This window comes from Dendropsophus ebraccatus, chromosome 6, assembly GCF_027789765.1.
Source record: "Dendropsophus ebraccatus isolate aDenEbr1 chromosome 6, aDenEbr1.pat, whole genome shotgun sequence".
NCBI classification, from domain to species: Eukaryota; Metazoa; Chordata; class Amphibia; order Anura; family Hylidae; genus Dendropsophus; species Dendropsophus ebraccatus.
In genome coordinates this window covers 104,515,999-104,533,859 of record NC_091459.1, presented here as the reverse complement: position 1 = coordinate 104,533,859, position 17,861 = coordinate 104,515,999, and the positions used below count along the sequence as shown (strand labels likewise).

Genomic DNA, 17,861 nt, shown 5'->3' with positions numbered 1-17,861 from the left:
GGACTGGTGACGTGCTATGATGTTGCTAGTGACGCCACTTCTGTGGTGGTTGGTCGGTTCTGTTGTACAGCTCTGGTAATGTTGTGACACCAATGCTAGTCCAGCACACAGGTGTGATGTTGGTACCTGTTTTGTTGTGGCTAGCTGTACTATCCCCTAAAATGGTCGGTGACCTGCCGGGCTGTGAGGGGTCCCTTGGGCTCCTGTCATGGTAGTCCAGAGTGGCAATCGACCCACCAGGACTAATCGGTACCGCCACCCACAGAAAGGGGAAAAAATGATAAACATAGAACAGCTTTACTGTGCAGTCTCTGAATAATACAAAACACTTTGGCAATAGATAGAAGATCTTGGTACAGACTTTAGTGCTTAAAGCGGCACTATCAGCAGGTTCTTCCCAGAGAACCTGCTGATATGCTGCAGGAGCAGAGGACCTCATCAGTAGATTGCTGTTAATTACATCCCTCTTTCCCTCGCATTGTTTCTTAAATCGCTAATTGTCCCTATGCAAATTAGTTGCTTAAGAGCATGTGGGGCGTTGCTGGTAGGCCCCGAGCACCACCGCGACCCGCCCAGCCCGCCCCACCCACTATGCATACTCATATATGCATAGTGGGCTCTATGTTCCGTGCCGGCGCAGGGAAGATGTCCCGTCGGAGAAGGACTGCTTCCCAAGCATGTGCGATTTCTCCAGGCCCCGCCGATCCTCCCGGAGGTCACTCAAGATGTAAGTATAGGTATATGTTTGTCTGTGAATGTGTGTGATTAAAGTGATTTTTTTGTATGAATGAGAGTGAGAATGAGAAATTGTATGAATGAGAGTGAGTGGTAGTGTGTGCCTTTTAAGAGAGTGTGGATGATGGGAGTGTGCATGGTGTGAATGATGAGTGTGCATGATGAGATGATGTGTGTGGAACTCACTAGCTAGACCACACTGTCTAGACTAGACTTGTCCCGGACAAGGGTCCTGGCAGAGCCAGACCCTGGCTTGGCTACAGCAGGGATGTTTGCTCTGTGTGTTGTCTTTCTGTGAGAATCTGGGTAAGACTACTGCTACACTTCCTCCCACACAGTGACTAGTTCCTACAGGGGTATGTAAGAGATCCTGTGAGTGGTGAAAAGGAATGAAGGAGTGTGCAAAGAAAAGAAGAGAAGTTATAGGTTAGAAAGAAAGAGCATCTCCTATTGGTCAATAAAAGTACACAATACATAAGAATCAGTAACCCTTCGTTTACCTCAGCTGTGCAATGCATAAGAGTTTACTCACAGAACACTGACATCTAGTGGTGAAACTACAGAATGCTACCTTCATCACCACTTAACCTAGAGAAAAAAACTTTTGCAACAGGTGTGACACAGAAAACACCCATGGTGGGACACCACACTGACACCCTACCGATCACTTGTGCATGGCCTTTTCTGTGGCCATTAATGTATAAATGACTAGAAGACTTCTTTTAAGGAAATGTTCTAACCTGCTGATAAACAATGAGGAAGGTGGTAGTTTCTTTACCTTCATTTTCAGCTGCCCGAATTGTAGATCTCAATAAGCAAATTGCAACACTGCAAACATGGAAGGGAGTTTGCTTCTCAATGAGCATTTATTTGCCAGAGAAATTAGGTGTTAGAAGTTAGGTGACAGTAGATGGGGTTAAAGGAAAGAGTGACAGGGAAGCTTATGTGCACATGATTGCCAAGTTTAAAGATGGAGGGGCAGCACACTGATTGGCTTAGTGGGATGTCAGGATGCCAGGAGCTCCGAACCAAGCTGGAGAGTTGAACAGGTAATGTATGCCTCTGGCCGCAAGTTAAGGGGGCCGGCGTTTACATATTCGCAGCGGAATGAAAATTTTGCTGCAAGTATGTAATCCTATTCAAAATTACAGTGCCTGGAATCCGCTGCGATTCGCTACGTGTGAAGGCACACTAAGGGTACGTTCACACGTACAGGATCCGCAGCAGATTTGATGCTGCAGATATCAATGCAAATAAATGACTGAACACAGCATCAAATCTGCGCCATCAAGTCTGCTGCGGATCCTGTATATGTGAACGCACCCTTAGGCTATGTTTCCACACAGTATATCTGCTCAGTATTTTGCAACCAAAACCAGGAGTGGATTAAAAACACAGAAAGGCTATGTTCACACACTGTTGAGATTAAGTGGATGGCTGTCATTCAATGGCAAATAACAAGCCTTTATTTCAAAACAACTGCCGTTCTTTTAAATTAACGGAAATTAATTGCCATTAAATGGCGGCAGTCCACTTAATTTCAACAGTGTGTGAACAGAGCCTTTCTGTGTTTTTAATCCACTCCTGGTTTTGGTTGCAAAATACTGAGCAAAAATACTGTGTAGGAACTTCATTGTCCTGCATTAACCATATGGCCCTGGGACTATCCTGATGCCTGGAAGTATATATGTGTGTGTTCAACTTTAAAAATCTGAGGAGGGGGCAGCTGAGTGAGGAATGTGCCAGACGGGGGGACTGCCATTCAGTGGCCGATCTATTAATAATCCCAGTGAGCTCTTAGCTCAGATGTACTAGAAATACTGTATGAATCTGCAGAACATACACACGGCCATCCTGTGCGTCCAGATCTGGTGAGTTATTGATGGCAATGCGGGGAATAATATATTGGAGGAAACTAAATATGGAGGAGTTCTTGGGTTACTCTTATGTAAACTCCCTATAGTGAACATAAACCTTATCATATGAGGTCCCGCCATGCTTGTTTTCATGTCACTGGTTATTTTGAGAGGAGGTTTTGCTTAAGCTTCAATACGTGTCTTGTTGAAGAAAGATCTCAGTCGCTATTTCTTGTAGTGTTTTATGTGTGATCCTTCAATTACAGAGATAGTTTGGTTCATGTTCTTATTTATTTCAGATATATGTTGGGAAAGATTGGTTGTCATGATGGGCAGCAATCTCTTGTGGCATCCTTCTTTGTAGCACTAGGCTTTTTCAGGCACATAGTTTTGGGGAAAAAAATTAACAATGATGGATTTTTTGCAAATGCAATACAACCCCATAGCCTAATTTTAGATATAATGTTATACTGCAAACTACAGGGATTTCAATGTTAAAGATGTTTGTGGAGCCCAGGCCAGAGGGGCACAATCTCATGCCATAATACTTGCTGTTTTTCCTGGGCTTACATCTGACTGTATAGAATAGATTAACTATTATAGTATCATGCACAGGACAGAAACAAAATCATAAAAAACTAAAATAATAAATGCTTCTACAGATTTATAGTCAAACAATGGTTAGACTGAGGCTGTTGGGTGCATCTATATATTTTTTGACCCCTGACATCCTGAAAAATATATAATTCAGCTAATATTTTCTTATTTAGTTGTTCCTTTCTATCAGAAAATCCCTGGAATCCTGCCCTTTGTTTAGGTCATGTGATGTCATGTTGACCTCCCGGTAAAATATGTGTTTCTGTGCTGTCAATGAGGTCACCATCTCTACCAGAACCTCCTATATAACCAAGCTACACAGGAACTCGCATCAGTTACTGATGATGAGTAAACAGATCCTGTCACACAGTTGGGTTATGTTCACATAGCGTAAGAGACCGGCTGTTCCATGACCCAGCCGGGTCGTGGAACAGCCGATCTCCGAAAAGATCGTCCCGGCCGGTACTGCAGTGCGCACCCGCATCAGAACTGTACACTGCACGCTATGGAGCGAGCGGCTGGATTTACTCGCTCCACAGTGTGCACTGACATGGGTTTCTGCGGCAGCTATTCAATGAATAGCAGCCGCAGAAAACTGACATATCAGTTGTTTGCGGCGCCGCTAGGGATCCCGGCCGGAGCGTATACTTTGTGTATACGCTCCATCCAGGATCCCATAGACAGCAATGCAAAGTATATTCTCGTAATAATTACGGCCGTGATTTTACAAAAATATACATTGTGTGAACATAGCCTCATAATTAACATGATGACAGTTCAGCTTCATTGACTGTATACTTATAGTGTCTTCGCTTATTTAGAGGTATATAGGTCACATGACCCGGATGCAGTAATAAAAATGTGCGGATACGACAGAGCTGAGATGAAACAGTAGGAATAGTGATAGAAAAAATGGATTGCCTCTTTAAATAAAATATTGGAACAATGTGGTTACCAGAATCATTACATCTTCTTTAGTATTCAAAAACACTCTACTGGTTGGCGTTAGTTTTTCATATGTACTGGATAACATTACAATGGAGCACTGTTATTACTAAAAGCATTTGCTCCTCATTCCCCGCTTGCTGCCAGCTACAGTATATTACATGCGCCAACAGCGAGCGGGGGAAGGGGCCACGGGGAGCTGCGGCCGGAGAGCCTATAGGAGATAGTGGGGGTCTGCTGCCCCCGCTCCTGTTCCACGGAGCCACAGCCAGCAGACCATCGTTAGCGTTGAAAAATCTTTTAACATGTTGAAAGACAAGGATCAGCTGACATTGTGCATGTTGGCTGATCGTTGCCTGTTAATAGTAGCTATCACACCAAGCAATTACTGGCCGTAATGGCCCAATGCGGCCAACAATTGCTTGGTGTAATAAGGCCTTTTGATGACTATGTGGAGGCGAATTGCAAGATTCTCAATGTCCTGCTAAACACTTGCTCCTATGGGAATTTGCAATTGTCTCTGGTGGCCACTTTGGAGATTCTTTCTGCTTAGACAGCTGATAACTTTTATCATTGTGGAGATGTAGAATGTCTCTTTCACTTGCACATTTAAGCCCAGCACATTGAGTATTATCTGCACCATTTTACAGTAAGTATGAATGGGAGATACAGGTCCACTTGTCTTTATCTAGTAAACGGGAAACATCCACCCTATTCTGGAACATCTTTTAACACTCTCTCATCAAAGCAGATTAAGCCTGACACAATGTAAATGGCTGGGAGCAGGAATCACTCTGCAGGAGCTTTGTGACCAGCTTCATTCCCTTACATAGTACGAAAATGACTAAATACCGTATGTCATGAAACTGTGTTGTATTACGTTACCTGTTTGTCTCCGTCTCCACAGTGAATTGTTAATCAGGATTGTGTGGGGTTATTTGAGTCACCAGCTAATAATCTAGTATAAAAGGCTAGGCTCACACGTGTGGCCATAACCGATCCATTCATGTTATTGAACAGATTGGTGTGGTAAATGGCTGCACCATCCATTTATATCTTTTACCGTAATGTGAATATTGTAATGCAGATTCATAGTTTTTTTTCACTAGGAAAGAAATGTATGCATGCACCAGCAGTACAGGTGACCACGGCCCCTTCTGCTGCCACCAATGTTTGTGTCGGGAACTGCAGGGCTATCTAAGCAGTTCCCGATCCCCTTCTCTGTTCTAGTGCTGCCGCACAGCAATACACAGAGAAGGGTCCTGTTCAACCCTGTGCACTGTATATTCTTGTATACAGTACCTGGGGGGAGGCTGCCTGACACGATCCCTGTGTGCGGGGGCTCATCAGGGGGCAGTGTTGTCCTTTACTGCTGTCAGTCAGTAGAAGAATGTATTTAAATAAAAAACAATATTTCATTTTTAATAAAGTTATATTGCAAAGTAAGATAATGTTATTAAAGCAATGTATTATTAGAAATAATATTTTAGTCTCTGGAGTACCCCTTTAATTACTTCCTCTGCTACTGTGAGTCCAGCATTGGGGTGACCCTGTAACACTTACTAGATGCTGCAACCCAGTCTCTCTCTATCTCTGTCTCTGTACATGCAAGGTGGGAATTAAGAGAGGTCAAGGTCCCTGCTCCACCTCTGCGACTCTGATCTCCTATCACATCTATATATAGGAAATACGACATGCATGCGTGTCGGATGGTTCTCTTGTGACTCTCAGGTCACAGTCACTTGTGGGTCACAACACAACCCAACTCCCTGACCTTAGCTGCAAAGCAGTGTGACGCAGTACTTTTTAGTCATGGGACCCCTGTTGAGGCCAGAATCACTGTGTAGCTCTAGCCTAATAGCGCAGTCTGTTCTATATGTATTATATGTATTATATGTATGTATTATATTATATGTATTAAAACCTATTGTAGTCACACAATTGGTTTGTTGTTAGAACATAATACGTGGTACTTTCATTGACAGGGCTGTCATAACTGATGATGAAGAATAACACAGGAGGCTATATTATTCTTCCCATCAGAATGGTGAACCCTAATGTAAACCACTAGGGTCTGTTGGAAGACGCTGTTTCCAGGCATGTGACAGATCTTGCCATAAAGGTTATAACAGAAACCTGTTGTATGTAAAACCTTGGACATATTGAACCAAATAAAATGTTACAGTAAATCCAATACCGTATCCCAACTACTCCCATCATCAGAATATGGAGCTGTGCTGAATAGCAGAGATAAAATATTAATGGGAATCTTCTACTCATTAACTGAGAAGGTATTATTTGTGCATAAAACTATAGAGACAAAGTGCAGGTAACTGTGAGAAGAGGCTGCGCTCCGAGAGATTCTCAGCACCGGGCAACATGAAGGCTCTGGTTTTCTCATTAGTAATTAATCTGATGTCGCTAAGCAGCATGGACGCTGAATATAGAGGCATTGTGAGGACTTTATACACCAGATAACATGATCACAGCAGGCCGGGGATTTCTTGTTCTTAAGATCAAACAGCGAATTTTAAAGGGAAATTGAGATGAGCGCAACTGGAGCATGCTGGAGTCCGATTGTTTGACATTTGGTTACCGGTGGCAGAAGAAGTTAAGCCCCTATTCCACGGGTCGTTTAGAGGAGCAAACGAGCGCTCTCAACGCTTGTTTGCTCCTCGTTCCCCGCTCGCTGCCGCCGCTATTCAAAGCGGCTGCAGCGAGTGGGTGAGTGTGGGAGGGGTGGCGGGGAGCTGCGGGGGGGCTGCCCGGGTGATCGCTAGATCGTCCGGGCAGCCCATAGGATACAGCAGCGTTTGCTGCTGATGCTCCTATTCAACGGAGCGACGGCAGCAGATCGTTGCTGTATCAGTCGCTTGTTTTTCAACATGTTGAAAAACAAGCGACTGCAACGATCAGCCGACATGAACGATGTCGGCTGATCGTTGCACTCTATTCCACGGCACGATTATCGTCCGTAGCGGCCGATATCAGCCGAGTACGGACGATAATCGTTCCGTGGAATAGGGCCTTAAACTTAGATACAGCCCTAGGGAGTCCTGGAAAACATGGATGCAGCCATAGGATCTATACATGTTTCCCAAGACTCCCTAGGGCTGCATCCAACTTTTTCTACATAAGTAATCAAACGCCAAACAATGAGACTTGAGCGAGCTCAAATTGACCTGAACTCTACTTCAAAAAGTTTATTTAGCTTTAGGACTGTTGTCATAACCTGCAAAGCTAAATGAGCTTTCATATTTTTAGATCTGTATACATTACAAGCCTCTTTGGTAAAAAATAAAAGCTGCAAAAATGAAGGGCTAAAAAAGAACTAACAAGAACTAAAGCTAACCATACACTAACTGTACACCATCTACAACTTGTACAGCACCAATGGTGTTTATCACATTTTTAGTGATTACATAGCGGTCGGCCAACAGCTATTCCTGCCAGTTGCACCATATACATGTACTCTCAGGATGTATTTTGAGTGCAGAGAGGGGGAGTAACCTGCTTCTTGACATCTCTGTAACCCCCCCCCCTCCTGAACAAAAAGGCAGATTTAAAGGGGTTGGCCACTTTATAGTAAAATTGCTCAGTGTACAGTATTAGTAAGTTTACTCACTGTACATACTGTCAGCAGCTCCCTGTGTACCTCATAGAGCTAAAATCAGACTCCCCTCCTCCAGGCTGGGCTGTCCTGTTCTGTGGTGAGTCTGTCCATAAGATAGCCGACATGGAGGAGCATGTGACCATGCCCCACCCCCTGGGTCCTTCATAGGCATATACAGGCTCAGTGGTGGACACCGGGGGCGGGGCATAGTCGCATGCTACTCCATGTTGGCCATCTTATGGACAGACTTACGACAGAACAGGGCAGCCCAGCCTGGAGGAGGGATGTCTGATATTAGCTCTATGAGGTACACAGGGAAATGCTGTCAGTATATACAGCGAGTACACTTACTAATACTGTACACTGGACAATTTTACTATAAAGTGGCCAAGCCCTTTAATATGCTGCTCCTTTCCTCCCCGGAAATCTGTTATCGAGGAAAAGTCAGGAACATATCCAGTACATCAGAGGTCGCAAAGCCGTTGTAGAACTACAATACCCTGCATGCCCAAACAGCAAAACCTAAACCAATCCCAAAAGGCCATGTTCTATTCTTACAGTTGGACAGTAAAGTATTATGTCGAAATTTTAAGATGAAACTTTTATCCACAATAAGAAAAACCTATTGGTTTTGATATATTCATAGAAAAATAACTCTTGTCTATTCTGAATGTACTTTGGAGGAGGATCAGCCATTTTAACTGCCTGGAATCTGGCAGCAGCTTACCCCACCTCTCTCTAGCAGGACAGAGCAGTACTATACATGTAGAGCCAGAGAGGAGAGGGCAGGTTATTATTTTTTAAAAACCCCTTCCCAGACTTATTACTAAAAACTCCCCTTTAATCACTCCCTATTATAAAAGAAAGCAACTGAGACGATGAGACACTAAGTTTAGGGTCAGTGAAGGTCCTTTAGTGTAAGTGAAGGGTCACCCTGGGTCATGAAGTAGTGTCAGATGTTCAGTTATTAAGCCAGATTTATGTATTAATCCTTTCTCGCCTAATCTAAAATTAGCAGTGCTGGAAAGGACCTTCACTTTGGCTGCCAGGGAAGTGGCTGCTGACGGCCAGAACTGATCTGATAGCTATGACCAATTTGGTGTGATAATGATTTCAGTTAATGTGGCTGCACATGACCAATGCTAAACTATATGGCGGTCTAAACTTCTGGCTGCAACAATAGCGCTTTGAGCTATAAATATTTGTCTGAATAATGTCTTCCAAAATAATATAACTAAAGCGCGAGGATGTTTAAAACAGGGTTGTAGCAGTCCCTAAAGAGTCCTCTGTAAGGCCTAGATTTTGACATGATAGACCCTGACCACCATCGGGGCTAAGTGGCAGACAACCCCATCTAAAGCTGGTAACTCCACAGAATAATGGTGTCCTATCTGACCAACCCTTTTCCCATTTCCTAATATGACAGATAGACATCATAGAAGAGGGACCCCCTCTCTATTAGTCAGCCACTAGAAAGAGGGCCCCACACAGTGGCGGATTTAATAGTATCATGTATTATGGCTTCTTGTTTATTTAAATGGGCACTTGCCAACAGTTGGCAGTACAATCCCACAGACCAGACTGCAAAAGGGGCGGTGTTAATTCAGACCCCATCCAAAAGTTGGTGGTCTTCCAACATATATCTCTTAAGAAAGGCTGCAACATAGGCTTCCGTATGACTACATTGCCCTAAGGGTCTTCTGTATGAAATACTGTAGTCTATTAAGAGTCTACCATAAATTTATGACATGTTTCCTTTTCTTTTAGTCCTTTGGTCCATGGTCCTATTTTGAAGACTCCTCAGAGGAAAGCATGGTGAGGAACATTGATGACCTGGAATTCTGCCTCCCTTCCCATTCCGATTCCATTCTAGCAGGTCTACAGTCCCTGAGGTTTAATCCACAACTCTCTGATGTTACGCTGAGAGTCCAAGGACGGGAGTTTCCCTGCCATCGTGCTGTGCTGGCTCTCTGCAGCCAGTATTTCCATGCCATGTTCACTGGGAACTTCCAAGAAAGCATCTCTGCACACGTGGAAATCAAGGAGGTAGATCCAGAGTTCTTGGAGACCTTAATAAATTTCTCTTACACCGGTCGCCTCACCATCAACCAAGGCAATGTAGAAGGACTTATTCGCATCTCCAACCAGCTTCATTTCCCTGCCGTGCGCAAAGTTTGTATCCGATATTTGCAGCAACAGATGGATGCCACCAATTGCTTAGGAATATGGGAATTTGGTGAAACCCATGGCTGCCCTGAGGTTACTGCAAAGGCCTGGTCTTTCCTACAAGAGAACTTTGAGGCTGTATCTCAAGAAGAAGAATTTCTACTTTTGCCCCCTGAGCGTCTTCTTCATTACTTAGGAGATCCGCTGCTGCAAGTAAAAGAAGAGCAGAGTCGGGCAAAGGCAATTCTACTGTGGGTGAGACAAGATGTGGAGAACAGGGCTCACCACCTCCCAGAGTTACTTAGCATGGCAAGGTTATCAAGCTTGACTGACCACTACCTGCAAGAACTAGTGGATGCTGAGCCATTGATCAGTGAATCAGAAACATGTCGGGCACTGGTCAGCAGGAACATTGGGCAGGTATTCTACTGAGATTGCAATTATATCTCTTTTACTGAATTGAGACAATAGACCTCAGTTGGTGTGACAAGTCAAAGCATCACATTGTATCCATTTTAATGTAATATACTCAAGCCATGTTTGTGCCAGAAAAAAAAGCAGCACACATTATTTAACAGATCTGCACACAAAATTAAACAGAAAGAATGGATATATGTGCCATGCTCATAAGGAGGTGTAGTTTAGTAGATTGTGGTTGAGGCTTTGGTACAAAGAGGTTTGACTAAAATGTGCCCCAAAAAATTGTGTGCAAAATTTTGTTGCACATTTTAGCTTACAAGCCAACTAAAAATGGTAAACTTACACTACTTAATAGATTTTCAAATGGACAAAGCCATTGTTAAAAATCTGACGTATTCTTAAGGTCCCTGTACACCTTATACTTGATAGCTGTACCTGCCGCTCAAGGCGAATTCAGTGTATGGGGCTTCCCCCGACCAACAACCGACAGATGATATTGGTGGAGATAGAGGTTGGACGTGAAGGAAAATTAACACAAAACCCCTTTTGTTCTGGTAGAGCTAAGCCGCTGCCAGAGCTCTTTGGCCTTGGCCGTGCCAAACGTTCCTATGTATGGGGAGGACAGGTGCTAGGCAGAAGAAATTACTGATGGACGAAAGATTGTTTAGCTGTCAGTTACTGAAGGTGTATGGGAGCCTTAAGACCAGGGATGGGGAACCTTTGGCCCTCCAGCTGTTGCAAAACTACAATTCCCATCATGCCTGCACAGCCAAAGCGAAGCAAATTGTAGTTTTGCAACAGCTGGAGGGCCGAAGGTTCCCCATCAATGCTTTAGACTCTCTAATCTAAGAACTAGATAGTTCTTATTCATCTACCCCATTGTGATTAGTCTGTAGTTTAGATGAAGAAAACAGATGTCTACAGCCTACACATCACCTGTGGTATCATAGCCATGACCTGCCCCGCACCCTTGCCCAGTGTAATTTCCTCTCTGAGAAGTAACTCTTACATCTGTTATACCCTCCGACATCTATGTCACCTTTCACTAGCGTATGATCCTGTACAAGGTTGTAATGAAGTCTCATCATCCATCAGTGTCAGCTCCCACACCTGAGCTGTCCATGTTTCAGGATCACCTGCCCTAGCCGTGTTACTTCTATGACCCATATCACCTGTCAAGGCTATCATCAGACACTTGACTAATCTCTCCCGCTATATCTCTTCTCACCCACCGCCAGTAATCGCTTACACGTCGTGTCACATTTCTCACACCTGTCACCTTGCAAATGTGTGTCGCCTCTCTCAGCTATGACTCTATTGTTACTTGTGTTTACACTGGTAATTATAGCTGGACCATTGAAAGGCTGGAAAGGATTATAGACACGTTGAATGGGAACCTCTTAGTAAGATATTATGGGAGGATAGCCTATCATCATTCATTGCATTTTTCCTCCAGGTAACAAAGAGCCGTAGTGAGCAGACATCAGTATCTCTTCAGCAAGTGTTGGTAGTTGTGGGGGGAAAGGTTTTGGAGGAAGAGGATGATGAGGATGAAGATGATGACGAACCCCCTAGGACATCACCAAACTTTGCTTATTACAACCCCAAAACCAGTGAGTAACATCTGACCATCCAATAGTTGTTAAAAGCAAAGTCAGTGCCACAAAGAAAGCTCCCTAAACACTGTCATCACCAGCTAAACCAACTGGTTTTCTGGCATGTATGGACGGGACCTCCCTCTGGCCAGTATTCCACTATTTCATTCATTTTTATCCAGTAACAATAAAATGTTTTTTTTGTTTTTTTTTTACAATTGGACTCTATAGTTGATGTTTGCCATGTATAGCATGTATCTCAGATCACTGCTATACTTTTACCAACAAAAAAACCCAAAACAAAACAATTTATTGTCTTGTGTAGGTTGTTAAGAATGGGGCCTTATAAATGATGGATCCCACTATATGGCATCCATCATGGCTTCCATACATATGTGACAGTGTACACAGGGTAAACTGAGGTCATAATGACCCTCTATGGGGCTTGTCTGAAATTTTTATTACCCCTCCACTGAAATCATTGTTCCTTGATACAGTGCATACAACTACTTATTATTGGGTCAACACAGCTTTCACACTTATCCTCTAATTTTGACTTGATCTTAAGGGAATCATTATTGGCTCTAGAAGACTCGCCTAAAGATGAATTATTATTGCCGACAAGGATTCAAGCACTGCCTGCTAGATGCCTCATTACAATAGGTTACATCACTATCTAAATATATATAACTAAGAGGATACTACAGTACTGCAAACACCAGACATTTCCTCCTCTGTAATATTTATCGGAAAAGATGCAATATGTCACCTCTGACCTTCTCTTCTCCCTTTACAGAAATGTGGATGTCACTGCCGGATTTCCCAGATTATAACAAATGGGGATTCTCTGTCACATCCTTAAATAATGATGTTTACGTCACTGGTGAGTATAGCCCATGCCTGTACGTAATAGTATAGGCAAAATGTTCAGGCCACCATCTGTGTACGTTTTTTTTATGTGCATCAGATATGTGTCAGCTGAACCCATCTAATGTTTATAGCAACCTTTCGATGGCCAATGTCAAGTACAGTTTTTTCCCTTTCCTCTATCCAGATGGCATACAAGCTTGGCTGAGCCTGGATACCATGCACAGTATATGGGGGGGGGGGGACTGGGAGAGTTAGCTGTCACCCAAACAAGCATTCAGCTGACAGTTATGTTACGTGAATTCTCAAAGGCCGTATTAGATGGCCCGATATTTAGGACAGCCCATAGAAGGTAGCGGCAGTCTGGTGCCACAGCTCCTATTGTGCAGGGCAACGACCAGCAGACTGTACCTACTGCAGAAAGACAACGATAATTGCCTTTTAGTATGGCCTATTAGGGCCCTATTCCACAGTAACGATAATCGGCCGGATCGGCCCCATCGTTCATTGAAATAGAGAGAACGATCAGCCGATGGTCGTGTCATTGGCTGAGCGTTCATTTAGGGCCAGACCTAAAATCATCGTTCCCCCACCGCGCATTGCTACGGTTGATTAGCGGTGCGCGGCAGGCGACCGACAATTTGACAAGCAGCAGCAGCAGCAGCATACATTACCTGTCCAGGCTTCTTCTCCGCACTGTCTTCATCCCCGGGTCCTGTGCGCTCTATCTTCAGAATGGCCGGTCAGTTGACGGAGCGCTCAGCCAATCACAGGCTGGGACCTGACTGGCCATTCTGAAGATAGAGCGTGCGGGACCCGGGGATGAAGACAGTGCGGAGAAGAAGCCTAGACAGGTAATGTATGATGCTGCAAGGACATCGGTAACGATGTCCTTGCAGCCCTCGCTCAACGATCATCGGGCCGTGGAATAGGCCCAGTAAACGAGCGGCGATCTAGCAGATCGCCGCTCATTTACATAGTTGATCTGGCCCTCCTCGGCCCGTGGAATAAGACCCTTACACTAAAGGATAATTGCCAGGTGATATCTAGACAGCTACAAGTCACCCCCCAAACTGCTGACACTGTTAGATAGCTGTTTGGTCAAGGAAACACATGGTAACTTTCATATATCTGTCTGTGCTTCAATAACAGAAAAATGTTTTTATTCTTCTATGCAAAGTGTTAAAGAGACTTTCCCAAGCCATGAATTGCTACATACTGGAATGCTTCCTTGCTCCCCCTACCATCCCTATCTCAGTCAGATTGAAAGTCAGCTGGAAGCTGAGCCTTAAGCAGAGTAAGAGGTGGGAGGGGGAGGCCTTCCAGCTTGCAGCAGATCAGGGCATTGGAAAAGCCTCTCCCTGACACTTTGCAGAGGAGAACAAAAGCAATTTTATACATTATGGAGGCACAGACAGATATATGAATGGTACCATGTGTTTCCTTGACCTAACAGCTATCTAACAGTTTGGAACTTAAATTACAGCTGACTGTTACTTAAAAGCAATTAAACCCAGATATATTTTCATCATATTATCAAATATTTTTATTATTATTTATTCTTAGGTTGTAATAGATTTAAGTACAGCACGTATACTCCAGTGTCACTTTCTTTTAAATTCTTCCCCTTGTAGGTGGCTCTCGTGGTTCTCGAGACGATTCTTGGTCTACCCGTCAGGGATGGCGCTTTGTACTGAATGAAGGACTATGGAAACCATTGTCACCTATGAGTCATCCTCGGACCAATCATGCCAGTGCTTCTCTGAATGGGGAAATATATGTCATTGGAGGTTGGTCACTATAATATATACCAATTAGATTATAATGCATATCATTTTTTGGTAGAAGACCTATATCCTAAATATTCAACAGCGACTTTATAGTCTTATTATCCTTCTGCCTGTAATAGGAACCTTACAGGATGCTGTGGAAGTAGAGTGTTATGACCCTTATAGTGGGACATGGTCATCAGTAAGCCCTGCCCAGAAGTATGTCAGCAACTTTACTGCTGTTGGATGTGGTGGAAAGCTGTACCTGGTTGGATCCTGTGCCATAAAGTACAATGCACTGACCCTTCAATGCTATAATCCATCTACAGGTATCTAGTATAAACTTATGTCTTCTCTAAGCGTTTTAGAAAGAGAAGGACGGCGCTCTGTGGGTCGGTGATGCTCGTGGTTGGGAAACCAGCAATATGTAGAGAAAATCCCGGCACTCACCAATATTTTTTTTTTTAATTTATTCAGTGCAGGTGCATCAATAGTTACATTCAGTACGTGTTTCTGCCAGGCATGGGCTTCATTAGCTTAAGTCAGCAAATGAAGTCCATGCCTGGCCAAAACACGCACTGATTGTAACTATTAATGCATCTGCAATTCTGCACTGAATAAATGAAAGAAAATGATAGGTGAGTGCCGGGATTTTCTCTACATATTCTTTAAGTGTTTGTCAGATGGTATGCCATATGATAGAAATGACCAGCATAAATATTTTGCAATATATTTCAGAGCTTTATTTTTCTATGACTACAAACACATTGCCACCTATATACAGTACACCTACTTATCACAGTAATATGTATATCTTATATGTATGTATAAGCCTAATCACAAAAATAAGTCCATTCTGAGCCTCTTAATGCCCCAACTGAAATGTGTATACAAGCAACAGTGTGATCATTGCAAAAAAACAAAAAACAAAGAAAATACATTACTAACAAATGAGAAGGTTGGATATTGGCCCAAGGGACACTGAAATGAGGGCACAGGGAGAATACATATAAATATACCTAATATATATATTTTTGACCCCACTATGTCTATGTATGCAATGATTATGTTTCTTCTGGCCTTTAGACAGCTGGTGTCTCATTGCCTCACCATTCATCCCAAAGTACCTGTCCTCGCCTCGATGCTGTGCCCTAGGGGGAGCTGTGTATCTCATTGCGGACAACACCAAAAAAGTTTACATGTATCTCCCCGAAGTTAATTTATGGAAAAAGGTGAGCACGGTTATGTAAACAACTACTTGTCATAAAACTTTTGACACGTCACACAGACATTGAGGTCACCTTATCATGGTGGGATGGTTTTCACTGTTTGGTAAATTGGAACAGTATGCTAAGAACTTAATTTTTTCTATAGCAGTAGTTCAATTTAAAAATATCTTATTTTATGCATATATCTTATTGTTTGCAGTGTGCTATTACACATTTACAGACCCCCTATGACACCATTGTTACTTGGTCAGTTTAGTGTTATTGGGAGTTTTCTACCAGTCAAATGACCTTCCATGCAGTCTCTGGTTCTCCTCTATATCAGGAGCTGTTGATCTATCACATGATCATGGTCATAAAACTGGCCCCATTGTACATGGTATTACTGACTTCTTCCCTGCTAGCCCACCCACAGCCCTCTTCATCCCTCCTACAGCCTTAATGCTGGTCTTCAGCCTCACTCTTTAAGATGTACCTGTCAGCATGAGTGCTTCCGGAGCAACGGCGAGTCCCTCTCTTTGGGTATTTGCTTCATAATGTCCTGGATAATTCTTGTAACCAAAATACCAAAGTAATGTCTAGGCCTCACCAGACAAACCAAGCAGATGCCTGGGTCTCACCATCTGTAGAAGAAGTCCATGCTAAAACTAAACATATTGCTCAGTCCCCCTTTCATTGATCGCTAAACTCTGTATAATACATGGCTTTTTATAAATGATTATATGTTAAAAAACTATATTGGCAGAATGTCAGTGTCATCTTGTTTTCCTTTAGGTGCAGCTACTGCATACTCTTCATGAGAATGGTGGTATGAGCTCTGTTGGTTCTAGGATGTATGTGACAGGAGGCCATTGGCATGGCATGGCTCGAGAGTATAGTGTGGTGATGGAATCATATGACAGCACTTTAGATACTTGGACTCGGGAAGGAGCTTTGCCAAGTCGATGGATGTACCATGGTACATCTTCTATCTTTATGGACACCTCCAGATGGACATCTGTATTCCAAGGACAAACAGAAATGGAAGTTTGATTCAATGTAACCCATATTTATAGCAACCAACACAAGTATGAAGTTGAATATACCAACAAGGTTCTAAAAAGGCTATTGTGTTCTGACAGAGAACTGTATTCGACTATAACCATTCGCTTCCGAGCTTGCTGTTTTGTCTGTATTTCAGAAATCTGTTTTACAACCTGGTGAATATTGCCAGGTCAATTCCACATCAATACATTGTTTTTATATATATATTTTCACTTTTATAATTTTAGTATAGTATGTATAACACCTTTTATGTATGTATGTATGTATGACCATATGGCTTTTTTAAGGGTTATTGGCATCTTTAATTTTTTTTTAAATTTGTTTCCTGAATGCAAAATGAAGCAACTTTCTTTGTATTGTTCATTAGAAGTGTCCTGCCATTTAGCTGCTAGCCGGTAAAAGAGAAGTAGTTGAACTTTCTGCACTTTTAGTGCTAGAGATAGCAGGGATGTTACACACCAGCTCAGATTGGGCTCAGAGGAGGGCAGCCACTAAATTAGCGATGGTGCAAGATGAATACGGGGATTGGATAAAACAGAATGCTCAGCATAAATACTTTTCCTTGGACAGCAGAGATTTCTGACAGGAGGAAAACCCAATAAGTTTCTGATTAATTTGGTGAAAGGCCGGCAAGACGTGACTGCAGTAAGAGACCATAATGGCCAGATATTGCAAAAGCGAGAGAAGATAGAGAGGGAATTTGTACGCCATTTTGCAACTTTATATACCTCTGAGGGTACACCTCAGAGTGTAAATAAGTGGACATTGAGGAATCTTTGCAATCCTTCTCGGGGTCCTCAGCCCCGGGATCGGATGGCTTGCCATTCTCATTTTACAAGAACGTATCCGGGGTCATCTTGCCTATAATGCTGGAGGTAATCCAAGAATCCTGTAAAAGGGGCACCCTTCCTCAATCCATGAGTGAGCCGCACATTGCTTTAATTCTAAAGAAGGACAAGGATCCAATGGATATTGGTTCTTACCGTCCGAAAATTATCGCATTACGACTAGCTAAAGTTGTTACGTCA

General features: G+C 43.0%; 1 protein-coding gene across 1 annotated transcript; it reads left to right on the top strand.

Annotated features, from left to right (window-relative positions):
* The first annotated feature begins 2,555 nt into the window (after nucleotides 1-2,555).
* On the top strand, nucleotides 2,556-17,298 carry KLHL30 (kelch like family member 30). The gene is made up of 8 exons (XM_069973907.1): nucleotides 2,556-2,606; nucleotides 9,514-10,332; nucleotides 11,789-11,945; nucleotides 12,724-12,810; nucleotides 14,429-14,584; nucleotides 14,704-14,892; nucleotides 15,650-15,795; nucleotides 16,564-17,298. The coding sequence occupies exons 2-8, from the start codon at nucleotides 9,559-9,561 to the stop codon at nucleotides 16,819-16,821; spliced, it is 1,767 nt and encodes a 588-aa protein (XP_069830008.1). The 5' UTR covers nucleotides 2,556-2,606; nucleotides 9,514-9,558; the 3' UTR covers nucleotides 16,822-17,298.
* The last annotated feature ends 563 nt before the right edge of the window (nucleotides 17,299-17,861 follow it).